This window comes from Nerophis ophidion, linkage group LG16, assembly GCF_033978795.1.
Source record: "Nerophis ophidion isolate RoL-2023_Sa linkage group LG16, RoL_Noph_v1.0, whole genome shotgun sequence".
NCBI classification, from domain to species: Eukaryota; Metazoa; Chordata; class Actinopteri; order Syngnathiformes; family Syngnathidae; genus Nerophis; species Nerophis ophidion.
Genome location: NC_084626.1, coordinates 11,654,143 through 11,669,619, shown reverse-complemented (window position 1 = coordinate 11,669,619; position 15,477 = coordinate 11,654,143). Strand labels below are relative to the sequence as shown.

Below are 15,477 nucleotides of genomic sequence, written 5' to 3'. Positions count from 1 at the left end.
CTAGAAGGCCTTACTGACAGCAACTCGTGATCTGATTGGCTATCGCAACTGTCTATCAACTGTATGTCCCCGTGCACTTACAGTGCAAAGATGTCTGCATTGTTGATTCTGAAGCCTCTGGGCAGTTTTGGTGACATAATGGCAACATAATCCATCTCGATTTTGATTGGATACAAAATAAGAGCAAAAAAAAAAAGAATTGGAGGGAGCATAATATGACATGAAGAGAATATGAATACTTTTAGATATTTAGGGAAAGTAAATAAAAAGTTACTTTTATCTTTAATTATGATCATGATTGCTGGTCCTGATGGCCCATCACTGGACAAATGTAATAATCCAGAAACAGTAGAACATATCATTTTGAATTGCATTAAAAACAGTCTAAAGAAAAAATAGAAACATTGGAGGAACATTTGGATTCAAGAATATTCTAAGTAAAACATATAAGATCACACAATATTTGTTTAAGTTCCTGAAGGAAGCCAAAATCATTGATAGAATATAGTATGTTTAATGTTGGTTATTATAGGTAATGTTAATATATAATGAGTGTGTACATATAAATGAGCATATGTGATGAGGTGGCGACTTGTCCAGGGTGCACCCTTCCTTCCGCTCGAATGCAGCTGTGATATGCTCCAGCACCCTTCGCGATCCCAAAAGGGACAAGCGGTAGAAAATGGATGGATGGACTGTGTACATATAAATGTGCATATGTAATGAGGCGGCGACTTGAACAGTAAAACATGTCATTTTGAATTGCACTAACTATAAAAGAGAACGAAACATCCATCCATCCATCCATTTTCTACCACTTATTCCCTTTCAGGGTTGCGGGGGGCGCTGGCGCCTATCTCAGCTAGCTGAGAACGAAACAGTCTAAAGAAAAAATAGAAAACATGGGAGAAACATTTGGATTCAAGAATATTCTAAGTAAAACATATGCGATCACACAATATTTGAGTTCCTGAAGGAAGTCAAACTCATTAATAGAGTATAGTATGTTTAATGTTGGTTATTATAAGTAATATCAATATATAATGATTGTGTACATATAAATGTGCATATGTGATGAGGTGGCGACTTCTCCAGGGTGTACACTACCTTCCACCGGAATGCAGCTGAAATAGGCTCCAACACCCCCCGCGACCCCAAAAAGAACAAGCGGTAGGAAACAGATGGATGGAGTGTGTACACATAAATGTGCATACCGTATTTCCTTGAATTGCCGCTGGGGCGCTAATTAATTTATAACCTCTTCTCACTCCTGCGCTTACCAAAGGCATGCAGTAAAAGTAAGCTCGCGCAAATTATTTTAAAACCTCTTCTCACTGCGGCACTCACTAAAGGCATGCAGTAAGAATTGGAGTGTGATGTAAGCTTGGACCTTAAATCCTACTGAATAACTCTTAATCATCTTCCCTTTATGCGATTTCAAATTACCGGTATTGAAATCAGCCTCCTCCATTTTGAAAATGATGACAGGGGAAGTGTCACTCGTGACGTCACGAGTTTGACCAGGCGGTAATACTAAGCATTCGCTAATTATTTTGGGAACTGATTTTGACCCGGCAGTAATTCAAGGCAGGCGCATACTATATGCCCTGCGGCAATTCAAGGAAATACGGTATATGATAAGATGGCGATTTGTCCAGGGTGTACCCTGCCTTCCACTCTAATGCAGCTGAGATAGGCTCTAGCACCCCCCGCAACTCCAAAATGGACAAGCGGTAGAATATGGATGGATGGAGTGTGTACATATGTGATGAGATGGTGACTTGTCCAGGGTGTAAATGCCTTCCTCCCGAATGCAGCTGAGATAGGCTCCAGCACCCCCCGCGGCCCCAAAAGGGACAAGCGGTAGAAAATGGATGGTTGGAGTGTGTACATATAAATGTGCATATGTGATGAGGTGGCGACTTGTCCAGGGTGTACACTGCCTTCTGCCCAAATGCAGCTGAGATGTGCTCCAACACCCCCGTGACCCCAAAAGGGACAAGCAGTAGAAAATTGATGGATGGAGTGTGTACATATAAATGTGCATATGTGATGAGTTGGCGACTTGTCCAGGGTGTACAGTGCCTTCCACCCAAATGCGGCTGAGATAGGCTCCAATACCCCCCGCGACCCCAAAAGGGACAAGCAGTCAAGCAGTAGAAAATGGATGGATGGAGTGTGTACATATAAATGTGCATATGTGATGAGGTGGCGATTTGTCCAGGGTGTACCCTGACTTCCACCCGAATGCAGCTGAGATAGGTTCCAATACCCCCTGCGACCCCAAAAGGGACAAGCGGTAGCAAAACGGATGGATGGAGTTTGTACATATAAATGTGCATTTGTGATGATCGAGGTGGCGACTTGTCCAGGGTGTACACTGCCTTCCACCAGAGTGCAGCTGAGATAGGCTCCAGCACCCCCCGGGACAGCAAAAGGGACAAGCGGTAGAAAAATGGATGGATGGAGTGTGTACATATAAATGTGCATATGTGATGAGGTGGCAACTGGTCCAGGGTGTACCCTGCCTTTCACCCAAATGCAGCTGAGATAGCCTCCAAGACCCCCCGCGATCCCAAAAGGGACAAGCAGTAGGAAATGGATGGATGGTGTGTACATATAAATGTGCATATGTGATGAGGTGGCGACTTGTCCAGGGTGTAAACTGCCTTCCGCCCGAATGCAGCTGAAATATGCTCCAGCACCCCCCACCACCCCCCACCACCCCAAAAGGCACAAGTGGTAGAAAAATGGATGGATGGATGTATTAGGACATTTTTATCAATTAAATTTCCAACTTTAGTCTGCGGGCTGTTACGTCACCATTCACATACGAGGGGGGGCGGTAATGAGCAAAGTCAGTCAGCAACCGCCGTAAAACAACAAAAGAAGAAGAAGAAGGTGTGCAGTGGAAGTCGAAATTTTGGAGTTTTGCCAAGCTACACTTGACAAAATGGCAGAAGATAACAGTTACGAATCTATTCTTTGTGTTAAACCAGAGGTCCACGTCTACCGCATCCCCCCGCGGGCGTCGAACCGCGGATACCGGTAAGAAAATGCTAGCTTTCGCGAAGCTGTCCGGAACTGTCAGGTCGGTAGCTTGAAGTTGCTCGTAGACACATTTTCGGACACACAGTTCGCTACGACTATTAAACATTTGTTTTTGTCCCACCTTTTACTTAAAACGTTTTAAACAGTAACAGTTGTGCAAAACAACCCATAATAACACCATTATATATTTTGTACTTGCAAACCCATCATCTTACATGCCAAAGCAACATTTATGAATATTTACATCAGGTGCGGTCTTCTGTTTTTCTAATAGTGTTTAGTTTGTGCTGAATCTTCCTCTGTATTTGGATTAGTATTCTTAGCTTTATAGCTTAGCTATATAGCTTAGTTAGTTATATATATATATATATATATATATACATATACACATTTGTATATGTGGGGGCGGTATTGCTCGGTTGGTAGAGCGGCCGTGCCAGCAACTTGAAGGTTCCAGGTTCGATCCCCGCTTCCGCCATCCTAGTCACTGCCGTTGTGTCCTTGGGCAAGACACTTTACCCACCTGCTCCCAGTGCCACCCACACTGGTTTAAATGTAACTTAGATATTGGGTTTCACTATGTAAAGCGATTTGACTCACTAGAGAAAAGCCCTATATAAATATAATTCACTTCACTTCTTACCAAAGTACACGATTACTTGTTTTGTTTTGCATTCTTGGGAACCTTTAACTTCACTTCCTCATGTTGTGAAACTGCTAGTGTCAGAAATGGTGAACTCATATGTTTCTATAAATTACAATGTTAAACTACCTCTGTGTTTTATTCTGCTTGTAGTGAAGTGAATTATATTTATATAGCGCTTTTTCTCTAGTGACTCAAAGCGCTTTACATAGTGAAACCCAATATCTAAGTTACATTCAAACCAGTGTGGGTGGCACTGGAAGCAGGTGGGTAAAGTGTCTTGCCCAAGGACACAACGGCAGTGACTAGGTTGGCAGAAGCGGGAATCGAACCTGCAACCCTCAAGTTGCTGGCACGGCCACTCTACCAATCGAGCTAAACCGCCCCTAGAAAGTCTTGTATAGTATTTTATAACTTGGCACCGGACATGCACCCATTAGGAACCTGCAAGTCTTATCAATGTGGAACCCAGAATATCCTTTAAGGCCGCCGCTTAAAAGGGATATAGAGAGTGTTGCCACTGAGTGTTTTATCTGAGAAGTGGAATTGCCTATCTGGCATAATACAGTGAGGAAGACGTTAATATTAATTTTTGTCCTGCATATGCTATATATACTTTATATAGTGCAGCTGACTGGAAGCTGGACCAGCCTGCGTGGAGTGGGAGAATGAAAATCACGGCCAAGGGCAAGATGGCATTCATCAAGATGGAGGACAAAATCACAGGTTAAAAAATGTGCAACTATATCAGATTGTGAACATCCATCCATTCATTTTCTACATCTTATCTCTTTCGGGGTCGCGGGGGATGCTGGAGCCTATCTCAGCTGCAATCAGGTGGAAGGCGGCATACACCCTGGACAAGTCACCACCTCATTGGAGGGGCCAACACAAACACAGTTTTTCCAATTCCAATAACGATTTGTCCCCAGGGGGCAACAGCAGCTTTTACAGAGACCAAAGTTGAATGTTGTGTATTAGTGTTGTATACATTTATTTTAACTCCAGAGGGGTTAGTGCATCTGCCTCACAATACGAAGGTCTTGAGTAGTCCTGGGTTCAATCCCGGGCCCGGTATCTTTCTGTGTGGAGTTTTCATGTTCTTCTGGTGACTGCGTGGGTTCCCTCCTGGTAGTCCGGCTTCCTCCCACTTCCAAAGACATGCACCTGGGGACAGGTTGATTGGCAACACTAAATTTGCCCTAGTGTGTGAATATGAGTGTGAATGTTGTCTGTCTATCTGTGTTGGCCCTGCAATGAGGTGGCGACTTGTCCAGGGTGACAACCGCCTTCCGCCCGATTGTAGCTGAGAAAGGGAGGCATGTGATTTCTCTGTCTAAAGTCGGAATTCCGTCTTTTTTAATCTCGGGGGGAAAAAAATAATCTTCCGTTTTTCCGTTTTTTTTTCCGACCCTAAGTCAAGATTCGTTTACTTACCGATTTGTCTTTTGTAATCGAGACGTAGCTTATATTACGCCGTAGTTGATTGTTCGATAAGTTCTTTGTGACCAATCAGGACATCTTTCATGAATGATGACGTTATCACCGCCATTTTCCAGATGTAAATGATGTCGGTTCTCGAGAGAAAGGACGCTTCACGAGTAAAAGAAATTCATAGACATTCTCAATAATAATTTTTGATGGCACTGGATGGAAAGGGAAATCACTGATACTGTTGGGAAAAAGGAAGTTACTACTTTGTTCAGCGATTTTATTCGGAAAATCGATTGTCCCGGAAAATTTTTGTGCACGTGGTGTCATGATAATATTGACTATGGATCACGAGGTTTCAAGGCTTTGGAAGTACATGCGAAACGCCAAAAACATATGAAACAACTTGAAGCAGGGAAAGCAAACTTTTCACTAACTGGTACTTTTGGATGTCAACCGAAAGTGAGCAAACCTTACGGACTTCATCCTTTGTTTACATCGACAACTGCCGTAGACATCGAGAGGAAAGATCCACCCAAACAACCCACTTCAGTTGCAGACAGGGTAGTTAATAATGAGGTAAGCTAAAAAATATTTGCTTGCGAAATACGCATGTTTGTTTTAAATATTAACCAATTATTGCTTAGCGAAATATAGATGGGTTTTTCTAAAAATAAAAAGCCACGTGAAAATATATTATGAAATTACAGGAATTCAAAGAGTCGCATTATTGATTCCAGTTAACAATTTTTTTGAAATAAATTTGTATATAATACTATTTTGTAATATTAAGTTCTTATGTAGTCTCTTCAAACAATATTGTCAGTGGTGTAACAATCTTGAAGGTAAATATTTTCACACTTGTTTCATGCATTATGTCAGTGTCCTCAATTATTATTATTTCCTATTTTCAAATATGAGTAAACATAACAAAACATGTTTAATTCTATTTTGGCGAAAAGAATGAAATGTTTACATTTGGTATTTTGTGACGTGAAGTGAACTGAAGTAATGTGGTAATACTGTAAATAAACTGTAGATAATTCCACTGATCAATGTGATACCTGTGGATGTGAAATGAACACAAGATGTAAATATTAGTGACTAAATACTGTTGGGACTGAACCATATACAGTGATTCATTAGGATAATTGGGGTATGTATGTTCTATTAATGATGTTTTCATGTCTTTAAACACTAAAATATTTTCTTCAAATGGTGCTGTCTTTGTTAATTTTAGCATGTTAAATTGGTGAAAAACCAGGACCTGGACCTGGCTGGGGGTCTTCGTGCCCCAGACTCCCGAGAAATGTTTCAGTCTTTTTCATTGTGGTCAAATCACATGCCTGCATAGGCACCAGCGCCCCCCCCCGCTACCGCAAAAGGGACAAGCGGTAGAAAATGGATGGATGGACTAACTATTTCGACTGTCGGAGAAAACTGTAGTTTAAACATTCCTAATGACTGCCTTTAGGGCGCAGCCTCCGGTCTTAAGGCCAGGGTCTTCTAATGATCCCAAAAACTTGTTTTAAAACCCGTGGAGACCTGGCGTTCTAGGCTATAGCTCCCAGACTCGGGAACAACTTGCACCAGTCCCTCTGTGATATTGACTGTGTTGAAACCTTTAAGAAACATTTGAAAACTTGTCTTTTTACTAAAGCCTTTAGTTAATGCACCTTTTAACTATCATTTTTAATCCACTTTGTATCCTTTCAAATTTGTTGCCCCTGTTGTTTTAAATGTAATTGTTGTTTTACTTCACCTATGTTTGTACAGCGCTTTGTGATTTGATCTGTGAAAAGCGCTTTATAAATAACATTTACTTAATTACTACAAGTAAGATCCTTGTGTGAAAATAATTAAATGCTCTCTTAGAGGGGAACTGCACATTAATTTAAATTTTCCTATCGTTCACAACCCTTAAGTGAGACAAGCACACGTTTTTTCTCTTTTTATGTATTCTAACTCATAAATAAATGTAATCAAAATGGCAGCTAACATTGGAGGAAATTAGTAGCTTTTTTTCTGCCTATAAAGTTCTCTAAAAAACATGCAACTGGTTCCAAAGTTTTATATACTGTATACACTGTAAGTATATATTTGATGTAGCAACAGGAACGTTCATATTAACATGATGTAATTTTGATGTATTTTTGTCATTTTAAGCATACAACAAGGCAATAATTTTGAAGACATCACAATGTTTGCTTTTTACTTCAACAATAACTACTGCTAATCATGGTAGACATTATTATAGCCAACGACGACTACTTTGGGACAAAATGTAATCAATAACCTTGTATTTTTGAGCCTGAATATACGAATGATAAGCTACAAGTCTTAGAAGATGAGTGGTAAGCAGATCCCGCAAGTAGCACTATTGCTAAATGCTAAGCAAGAAATACAAACTAATAATAAAACAATCATTTACTGTATAATGTCTGCTCTCACTGCGATGCAGACTGATGGGATGTTTATATTTTCCTGTTTAGATGAAACATTTTTCATGAACCTCATGCAGTTACTAAAAAATTAATAAGTTGGCACAGACAAGCATCTTTTCAAGTTTTTTTTCGTCATCTCTGTGACTTGAGTTGAATGTAAAAAATGACCAACTTCTCAGTTTATTGGGAGGCAGGATTTATAATCCAAAAATTACTTTTATCAACTCAGAGGCAATGCAGCATCTCACCGGCTCCGTATGTATATAGCTGTATAAGCTAGTTACCTCTCTGTAATCACAATGCCACTAAAAGTAGTTCCTCAGTGTTAGGACTGATAATAACAATATCGCTAAAACTTGGGTATGATGCAGATTACAACATGTAAATGGAGTATTTATTAGAAGTTTTGGGATGTTTTTAAGGAAGCTTTATGGGCACATTAGTTTACTCCCATTAGCTGCTTTCTTAGTCACCTTGTACTTGCCGTGTGATACAAATTAGAATGCACAAAAATGGCGCTGTTATTGTCTTACATAGTGATTCTGAATAATAGGCAACATTAATAAAAAATAAAGTGCAGTTCACGTGTAAGTTTACTGTATCAAGAGCAGAGTGCTATACATGTCACAAGTGGGCCTAACAATAATGTAGTCAAACTGTCACAAGTGTAACAAGAAGTCAGCCGCTCTTTGCTGGGAGCGTCTTTACAATGTGTCTTTGCATTCTCTTTCAAAGTCCTATTCAAAATTATAGGACTTTTGTGGCCCTTTTGAAGTTTAAGCTACCACTGTGTCTGTGTTTGCAGGAGAGCTTTTTGCCCAAGCTCCAGTAGACCAGTATCCTGGGAGTGCGGTTGAAGCAGTCACTGACTCCAGCAGGTATTTTGTCATCCGGATAGATGATGGGAATGGTAAGACACCTTCATGTACAGCATGTATCACAAATATAACTTTTATAATGTTGCACTTTGTCACATTAAGTACTGGTGGTCCTTGTGTTAGAAGGTTTTGTGGTGACTACGAACGCCCATAAACGATCAGTACTGTACAAAAAGATTATTACGTGCAAACAGAGGAAAAATATGGCCCTGTTTCCACTGCACACCAAATCTATTTTTTTTGCCGTCAAGTGACACAGATCAGTCCAAACCCTCCGAAGTGCTTATAATCTGATATTTTCGATTCCTATTCAGTCCACATCAGGAGATAGTCCAAATCATATTGGAATCCGATCTTTTCAAATATGACTTCAGTCTAAATTCGACCCATGTGTGACATTTTTGTCAGCTTTGGGCAAGCTACGTCATTTGTGTGCAAAGCGAAAGATGCAGCCCGCCAGCGGAAGTGGATTATTAATCACAACATCTGGTTTTGGTGAGCAAAGTCTTTGTTTAACGGCCAAATTTGCGGTGCACCACTTGTCAATAGTGTCCAAATAATAGGCTATATGTAATGTATAAATTTATATTTTGATTCCAAGGATCGGAATTGAGGCTATGTGTATTTGCTTACATACTAGGTACTTTGCCTACGTTGTTTACGTAAGTGACAGTGAGTTGAAAAATGAAGCTAACGTAGTTCCACGCTGATGTCTGTGTTGTTTCTACTTAACAGCCATTAATAGATAAGAACTGTCCCAAATATATTACCCTATATATACATATAGATCCATTCAAACGTTATATTACTTGAATTTATTTTGTAGTAGTAGTAGTAATGACGTCCTTGTTCATTTCCGGAATCCGGTCCACTTCCTTAGTTACTCTTTATCGAACTGTGCGTGCAAGTGATGTCGGGGCCACAATTCGGCCTGTGCGTACGAAAGCGTAGATATCAACATTGGCTGCATACCACCCAGTCCAAGCTGCTCCAACCTGGCAAAAATCATGAATGATGAAGACGGTATTTTTAAAAATGTGGAAGGATCGTCTCCTATGCAATGAACAGTGATAACTAAGCAGTATAGCGGTCTGATTATTGACAATTCCTTCCAATAAGCCTGTCGCTCTCTCCCTTGCAACACCCCCTTACAGTGTGTTAGACAACCTCAGGGATAAAACTAAGGAATTGATTTAGTTTTTTTTTTTTAAATATTGGTTTTATGTTGTATTTCATCATTTTATTACTGAATGTTCTAAGTCCATCGTCGTAGGAATGGAACTCGTTTGTAGACCAAGGACCTGCTGTGCAGTCTAACACCTTACAGCGCACATTCCAAACAATGAGGAAAAGCATAAAAAGTCCATTCTTAAGGTTTTTCAATGTCATAGTTAAGACTTTATCAAAATTGCTTTTGTAGGTATTTTTCCTAAATCTACAAGTCAAAATTTGTACTAAAGGCATATGTGTATCCTAATCAAACATGATGTAAAATGTTGATTTTTTGCAAATGTTTTTCTTTAAAGGCCGCCATGCTTTTATCGGTCTGGGATTTGCGGATCGTGGAGACTCCTTTGACTTCAACGTAGCTTTACAAGACCATTTTAAGTAAGTATATAAGAAGAGGTGTATGTTAAATATTTCACCCACCCCGGTAGGATATAAGGAATACTGACATCACCCTGATAAATCCGATAAAAATAACAGCTCTGATAACTGATATAAAAAAATCTCAAATTAAGCGAGATTACCTGTACTGTGCTGTAGGTGGGTTAGAGTAAGCAATGAAGTGTTTTTTTTTCACATATGTGCTGTGCTGTAATTTGCTCTACAGCTCATTGCAAAAAAACAACCATGAAATCTATCTTTTGGGACTTCTTCACTGTTTCAGAGAAACACTTTTTGCATGCTCTTTGTGTCTGCGAACATTCTACGAGGTGGCGAAAAAAACAGTGTGCATCCTAATATAAGAGTTAGGGGGCAGTGTACTGTTTCGGAGGCAGCACACATGTATGGTGGCTAGATGGTGGGTTTTGTCAGATTTTTTTATTTTTCTGAACAATGATACTTAAGGGTATTTGACGGAGTTATATTGTCACACTCTTATTTGCGAAGGTGGGTAAAGCAAGAAGGTGAGCTAGCCAAGATGGAGGCAACCCAGAGTGCTGCACCAAAGCTTGACCTGAGCTTCAAAGAGGGGCAGACCATCAAGATCAGCATCGGGGTCAGTATGTTCCCAAAGCATCGCAGTTAATTAGATAAACAGACGTTAGGTTTGCCAAATGTTCTGATTCTTTTGTGGCAGAACATCAAGAAGAAGGACGCATCTCTTGCAAAGCCCCGTCCTGTGGCTGGGGGGCTGCTTCCACCACCGCCAGGGGTGAAGGCGGGAGGCGTTATCCCAATGCTTCAAAGCCCAGAGGCAGCCACACCAACAGACGCAAACACAGGTGATTGGCTTTTGTTTTACAAAGGACTGATACTGGTTACTTTTGTAACCTGCTCATTGAGTTCTGTCTGCAAGATGTTCGACTCTGGAGATGTTCCCAGATTACAATTGAAACCACGCCCCACCCTCTCTAAAAGTATCATAAATTATCTTTTGAAAATGTACACTGTTTAAATATGTATCTTGAAATCATCATCGCTATTTTTGTTTGCGGAAACAGTCGAAAATACACTTCATATATATTATATGGATTCACTCGGTCACAAAACTTGCACACTGATCGAATCAGACTCTAAAAAAAATGGTTTTATCAGCATTTATGTCAATGCATGTTGCACGACCATGTTATTCGCATGCCACGATCAGATGAAAATACTTGTTGTTTTTTTGTTTCCTCACAGCTAGAAGCAGACTTATTAAGGGGAACTTCACTTTTTTAGAATTTTGCCTTTTATTCACAATCCCTATATAAGACAAGAACGCATGCTTTTCATGAATTCTAAGTCGGTACACAAGGCAAGTGGCTAAAAATGCTGCTAATGGGAGAACTCTATTGCGCCCATAAGGCTCTTTCAAAAGAAACATCTACAGTGTTGACATACTGAGCCGGTGAGCTGCTGCTTTGCCTCTGAGCTGGTGATTGTTAATTTAAGATGATAAACCATGCTTTTTAACTGGGCAGTAGAAGGTTGTGGCCATAAACTAAGAATTTGGTCAACTTTGCATTTCAACTTAGACCCGGGGATGGCGAGAAAGACAGGAAAAAATTCACGTTTGAGGCCCCTTTTTTTAATTCTTTATTTCAGTGGTTCTCTAATGGGGGTACGCGTACCCCTGGGGGTACTTGAAGGTATGCCAAGGGGTACGTGAGACTTTTTAAAAAATATTCTAAAAATAGCAACAATTCAAAAATCCTTTATAAATATATTTATTGAATAATACTTCAACAAAATATGAATATAAGGTCATAAACTGTGAAAAGAAATGCAACAATGCAATATTCAGTGTTGAATTAAGCTCATGAATCCAGATGGATCTCTATTACAATCCCCAAAGAGGGCACTTTAAGTTGATGATTACTTCTATGTGTAGAAATATTTATTTATAATTGAATCACTTGTTTATTTTTCAACAAGTTTTTAGTTATTTTTATATCTTTTTTTCCAAATAGTTCAAGAAAGACCACTACAAATGAGCAATATTTTGCACTGTTATACAATTGAATAAATCAGAAACTGATGACATAGTGCTGTATTTTACTTCTTTATCTCTTTTTTTCAACCAAAAATGCTTTGCTTTGATTAGGGGGTACTTGAGTTAAAAAAATGTTTACAGGGGGTACATCACTGAAAAAAGGTTGAGAACCACTGATTTATTTAAACAGGAAGATATAAACATCCCATCAGCGGGCATCCCCGTGAGAGCAGATTGTACAGTGATTTATTTTTTTGTTATGTTTGTAAATTGTATATGTTGTTTAGCACTGAGCAATAGTCCACTGGCTGGATCTGTTTATTTACAAGTTATAATGCATAAAAAAAAGAAAAAGCTATGTGTACTTGTCTTCTATAAGGATTGTGAATGATAGGCAGAATCCTGCAAAAAATCAAGTGCCCCTTTAAGAACTGAGAGCTTGACTTAATGTCTGAATAAGAACGTCCACCTTGCCATGACATCACAACACAGCCAGATTGCAAAACACTGCGAAAAGAGGCATCCGAAACCATGTGCAAGGTGTTGCCGAAATGCGTTAACCTGATGATTTGATGCTTTGACATTGTCTAACACAAGTAGTCGTCATTGTAGCAACATTAATAAGTCAGAAAAGACAAAATGCATCATAGGTTCCCTTTTGATGTTTTTATTTCCTTCACCTAACCGCACGTGACTGGAAAGCTGTATAGAAAATGAATGAAAATAAAGCAGCCAATTTCCTTTTCAACACTCATATACGATCCACCCATGCTTTATCCTCTAATTCAGTCCCTCTTTTCGACGACGGATCCACCAACTCTGACGTGTGGGGAGATTTCACATCCGCAGGATCCAAGTAAGTATCACAACCCTGTATTTAGTATTATTTTTTTGTCTACATTTTTATCACTACATCTTTCCTCCGTGTGCATTCAGTTTTTTCTTAAAGTATCCTGTTTGCTTCTCCTTCACAGCTCCAGTAAAGATGCTGTCCAAACGGGATGGGTACAGTTCAGTTGAGTGTGGGGGCACTGGGGGGAAGCGGGTGCACCCGCTTGGTGGCATACATTCCATGGATGGAGATGATTGTTTGGGAAGGAAGAAAGTGGGTACCTCTCCGTCTCCCTAACTCGCATAACCCAAGCAGTGAGGGTCAAATAAACCTTAGCTTGCACTTAATAAGCTCTTTCCACTCAACTATGCAGGAGGAATTTTAGTAGTAAGGCAACCATGAAACATGTGCTGGTTGGAGTTGCTCCCTACCTTCGCCTTCTATTAAACCTCTCCTTTTATTTCTCGTACTGTAACAGTGAATCCCTAAATGGGAATGATTTCAACATTCTTATTTTCTTCCCTCTGCCATTACAACACCAGCACCCATCATCTTAAAGTTGTCCTATTGAAGTTTGTCTGTGTTAAATAACTATTTGCATTCTTAGTTTTGTTTTAGGAGCCCCAGCATTTACTGAGCTTATGAGTAGCGGATTATTCTAATTTTTTCTTACCTCTAAAGCTTTTAAATTTTTCTATAGAGCTTTTGGTGTCAAATTAATTAAATGGATAGCATTTCACGTTTTCTGTTATGTTCTTTATTTTTCTGAGGTCTATTGTGTTTTCAGTGTGCCTTTGTACCAAAAAGAAATGTTCCTTAATCATATTCAAAGGTTGCACTGAGTATTCTATTAAGTGCCTCTCAGAAAAAAAAAAAAATTGTATAAAATGTAAACCTCTATGTAAATAAAAAATATATTCCAATCTTTTCTTTTTTGTTGTTTGTTGATTATTTAATAGGTGTTAATTACCAGTAAACCAGCACACAAAACACTGCATATTCAAAATGTGCATATGTCTATAAATGGAGGGAATTAGAATTTCAAAAGTGGAGGCAAGGGAGGGACATCATTAGTAATTTTTTCTGATTAAGATTAATTTTAGAAGTTTGATGACACGTTTTAAATAGGTTAAAATCCAATCTGCACTTTGTTGGAATATATAACAAATTGGACCAAGCTATATTTCTAACAAAGACAAATCATTATTTCTTCTAGATTTTCCAGAACAAACATTTAAAAAAAAAATATATATATATATATATATATACTTTAAAGTGTAATTTTGGAAATTATCGGTATCAGTTTCAAAAAGTAAAATGTATGACTTTTTAAAACGCCGCTGTACGGAGTGGTACACGGAAGTAGAGAGAAGAACAGAGCGCCAATTAACCGTAAAGGCACTGCTTTTACAAGTGAATGCAAGGCATACTAGGCCAATAGCCATACAGGTCACACTGAGGGTGGCCGTATAAACAACTTTAACACTGTCACAAATATATGAACCCACACCAAACAAGAATGACAAGCACATTTCAAGAGAACACCCGCACCGTAACACAACATAAACAGAACAGAATACCCGGATCCCTTGCAGCACTAACTCTTCCGGGATGATATAACATACTCCCCCCGCTACTCCCTACATTGTTTAATCAATGCATCCAGCGGGGCATCACAACAAAATTAGGCATAATAATGTGTTAATTCCCAGACTGTATATAGCGGTATCGGTTGATATCGGAATCGGTAATTAACAGTTGGACAATATCGGAAAAAGACTTTGAAAAAAGATTTAAATTTATTCTAAATATTTTCTAGATTTGCCAGAATAATTTTTTTGAAATTTAATCATAATAAGTTTGAAGAAATATTTCACAAATATTCTTTGTCGAAAAAACAGAAGCTAAATCGAATAATTAAATAAAAATGTATATATTATTCTTTACAATAAAAAATGTAATTGAACATTGATTTAAATTGTCAGGAAAGAAGAGGAAGGAGTTTAAAAGGTAAAAAGGTATTTGTGTTTAAAAATCCTAAAATCATTTTTAAGGTTTTATTTTTTCTCTAAAATTGTCTTTCTGAAAGTTATAAGAAGCAAAGTAAAAAAATATATGAATTTATTCAAACAAGAGAAAGACAAGTCTTTAAAAATATTTTTTGGGATTTTCAAAATTTATTTGAGTTTTGTCTCTCTTAGAATTAAAAATGTCGGGCAGAGCGAGACCAGCTTGCTGGTAAATAAATAAAATTCAAAAAATAGAGGCAGCTCACCGGTAAGTGCTGCTATTTGAGCTATTTTTAGAACAGGCCCGCGGGCTACTCATCTGGTCCTTACGGGCTATCTGGTGCCCGCGGGCACGGCGTTGGTGACCCCCGCAATAGATCATCATTGTAGGCAGCGCCCACAACGAGACTTCGTTATTGTAATGTTATTCAACATTAGTTTGAGTATAATTGTTGTCCATTATTGTAATGTTATTCAACATTAGTTTGAGTATCGCTGTCGTCCACGCGAACTTGGATTGTGTCCTGTGACTTTTGTGTGAGTGTC

General features: G+C 38.9%; 1 protein-coding gene across 1 annotated transcript; it reads left to right on the top strand.

Moving 5' to 3' along the window:
• The first annotated feature begins 2,872 nt into the window (after positions 1–2,872).
• On the top strand, positions 2,873–13,850 carry necap2 (NECAP endocytosis associated 2). The gene is made up of 8 exons (XM_061874236.1): positions 2,873–3,048; positions 4,320–4,420; positions 8,375–8,479; positions 9,974–10,055; positions 10,563–10,671; positions 10,753–10,897; positions 12,880–12,946; positions 13,065–13,850. The coding sequence occupies exons 1-8, from the start codon at positions 2,954–2,956 to the stop codon at positions 13,108–13,110; spliced, it is 750 nt and encodes a 249-aa protein (XP_061730220.1). The 5' UTR covers positions 2,873–2,953; the 3' UTR covers positions 13,111–13,850.
• Positions 13,851–15,477: the final 1,627 nt, after the last annotated feature.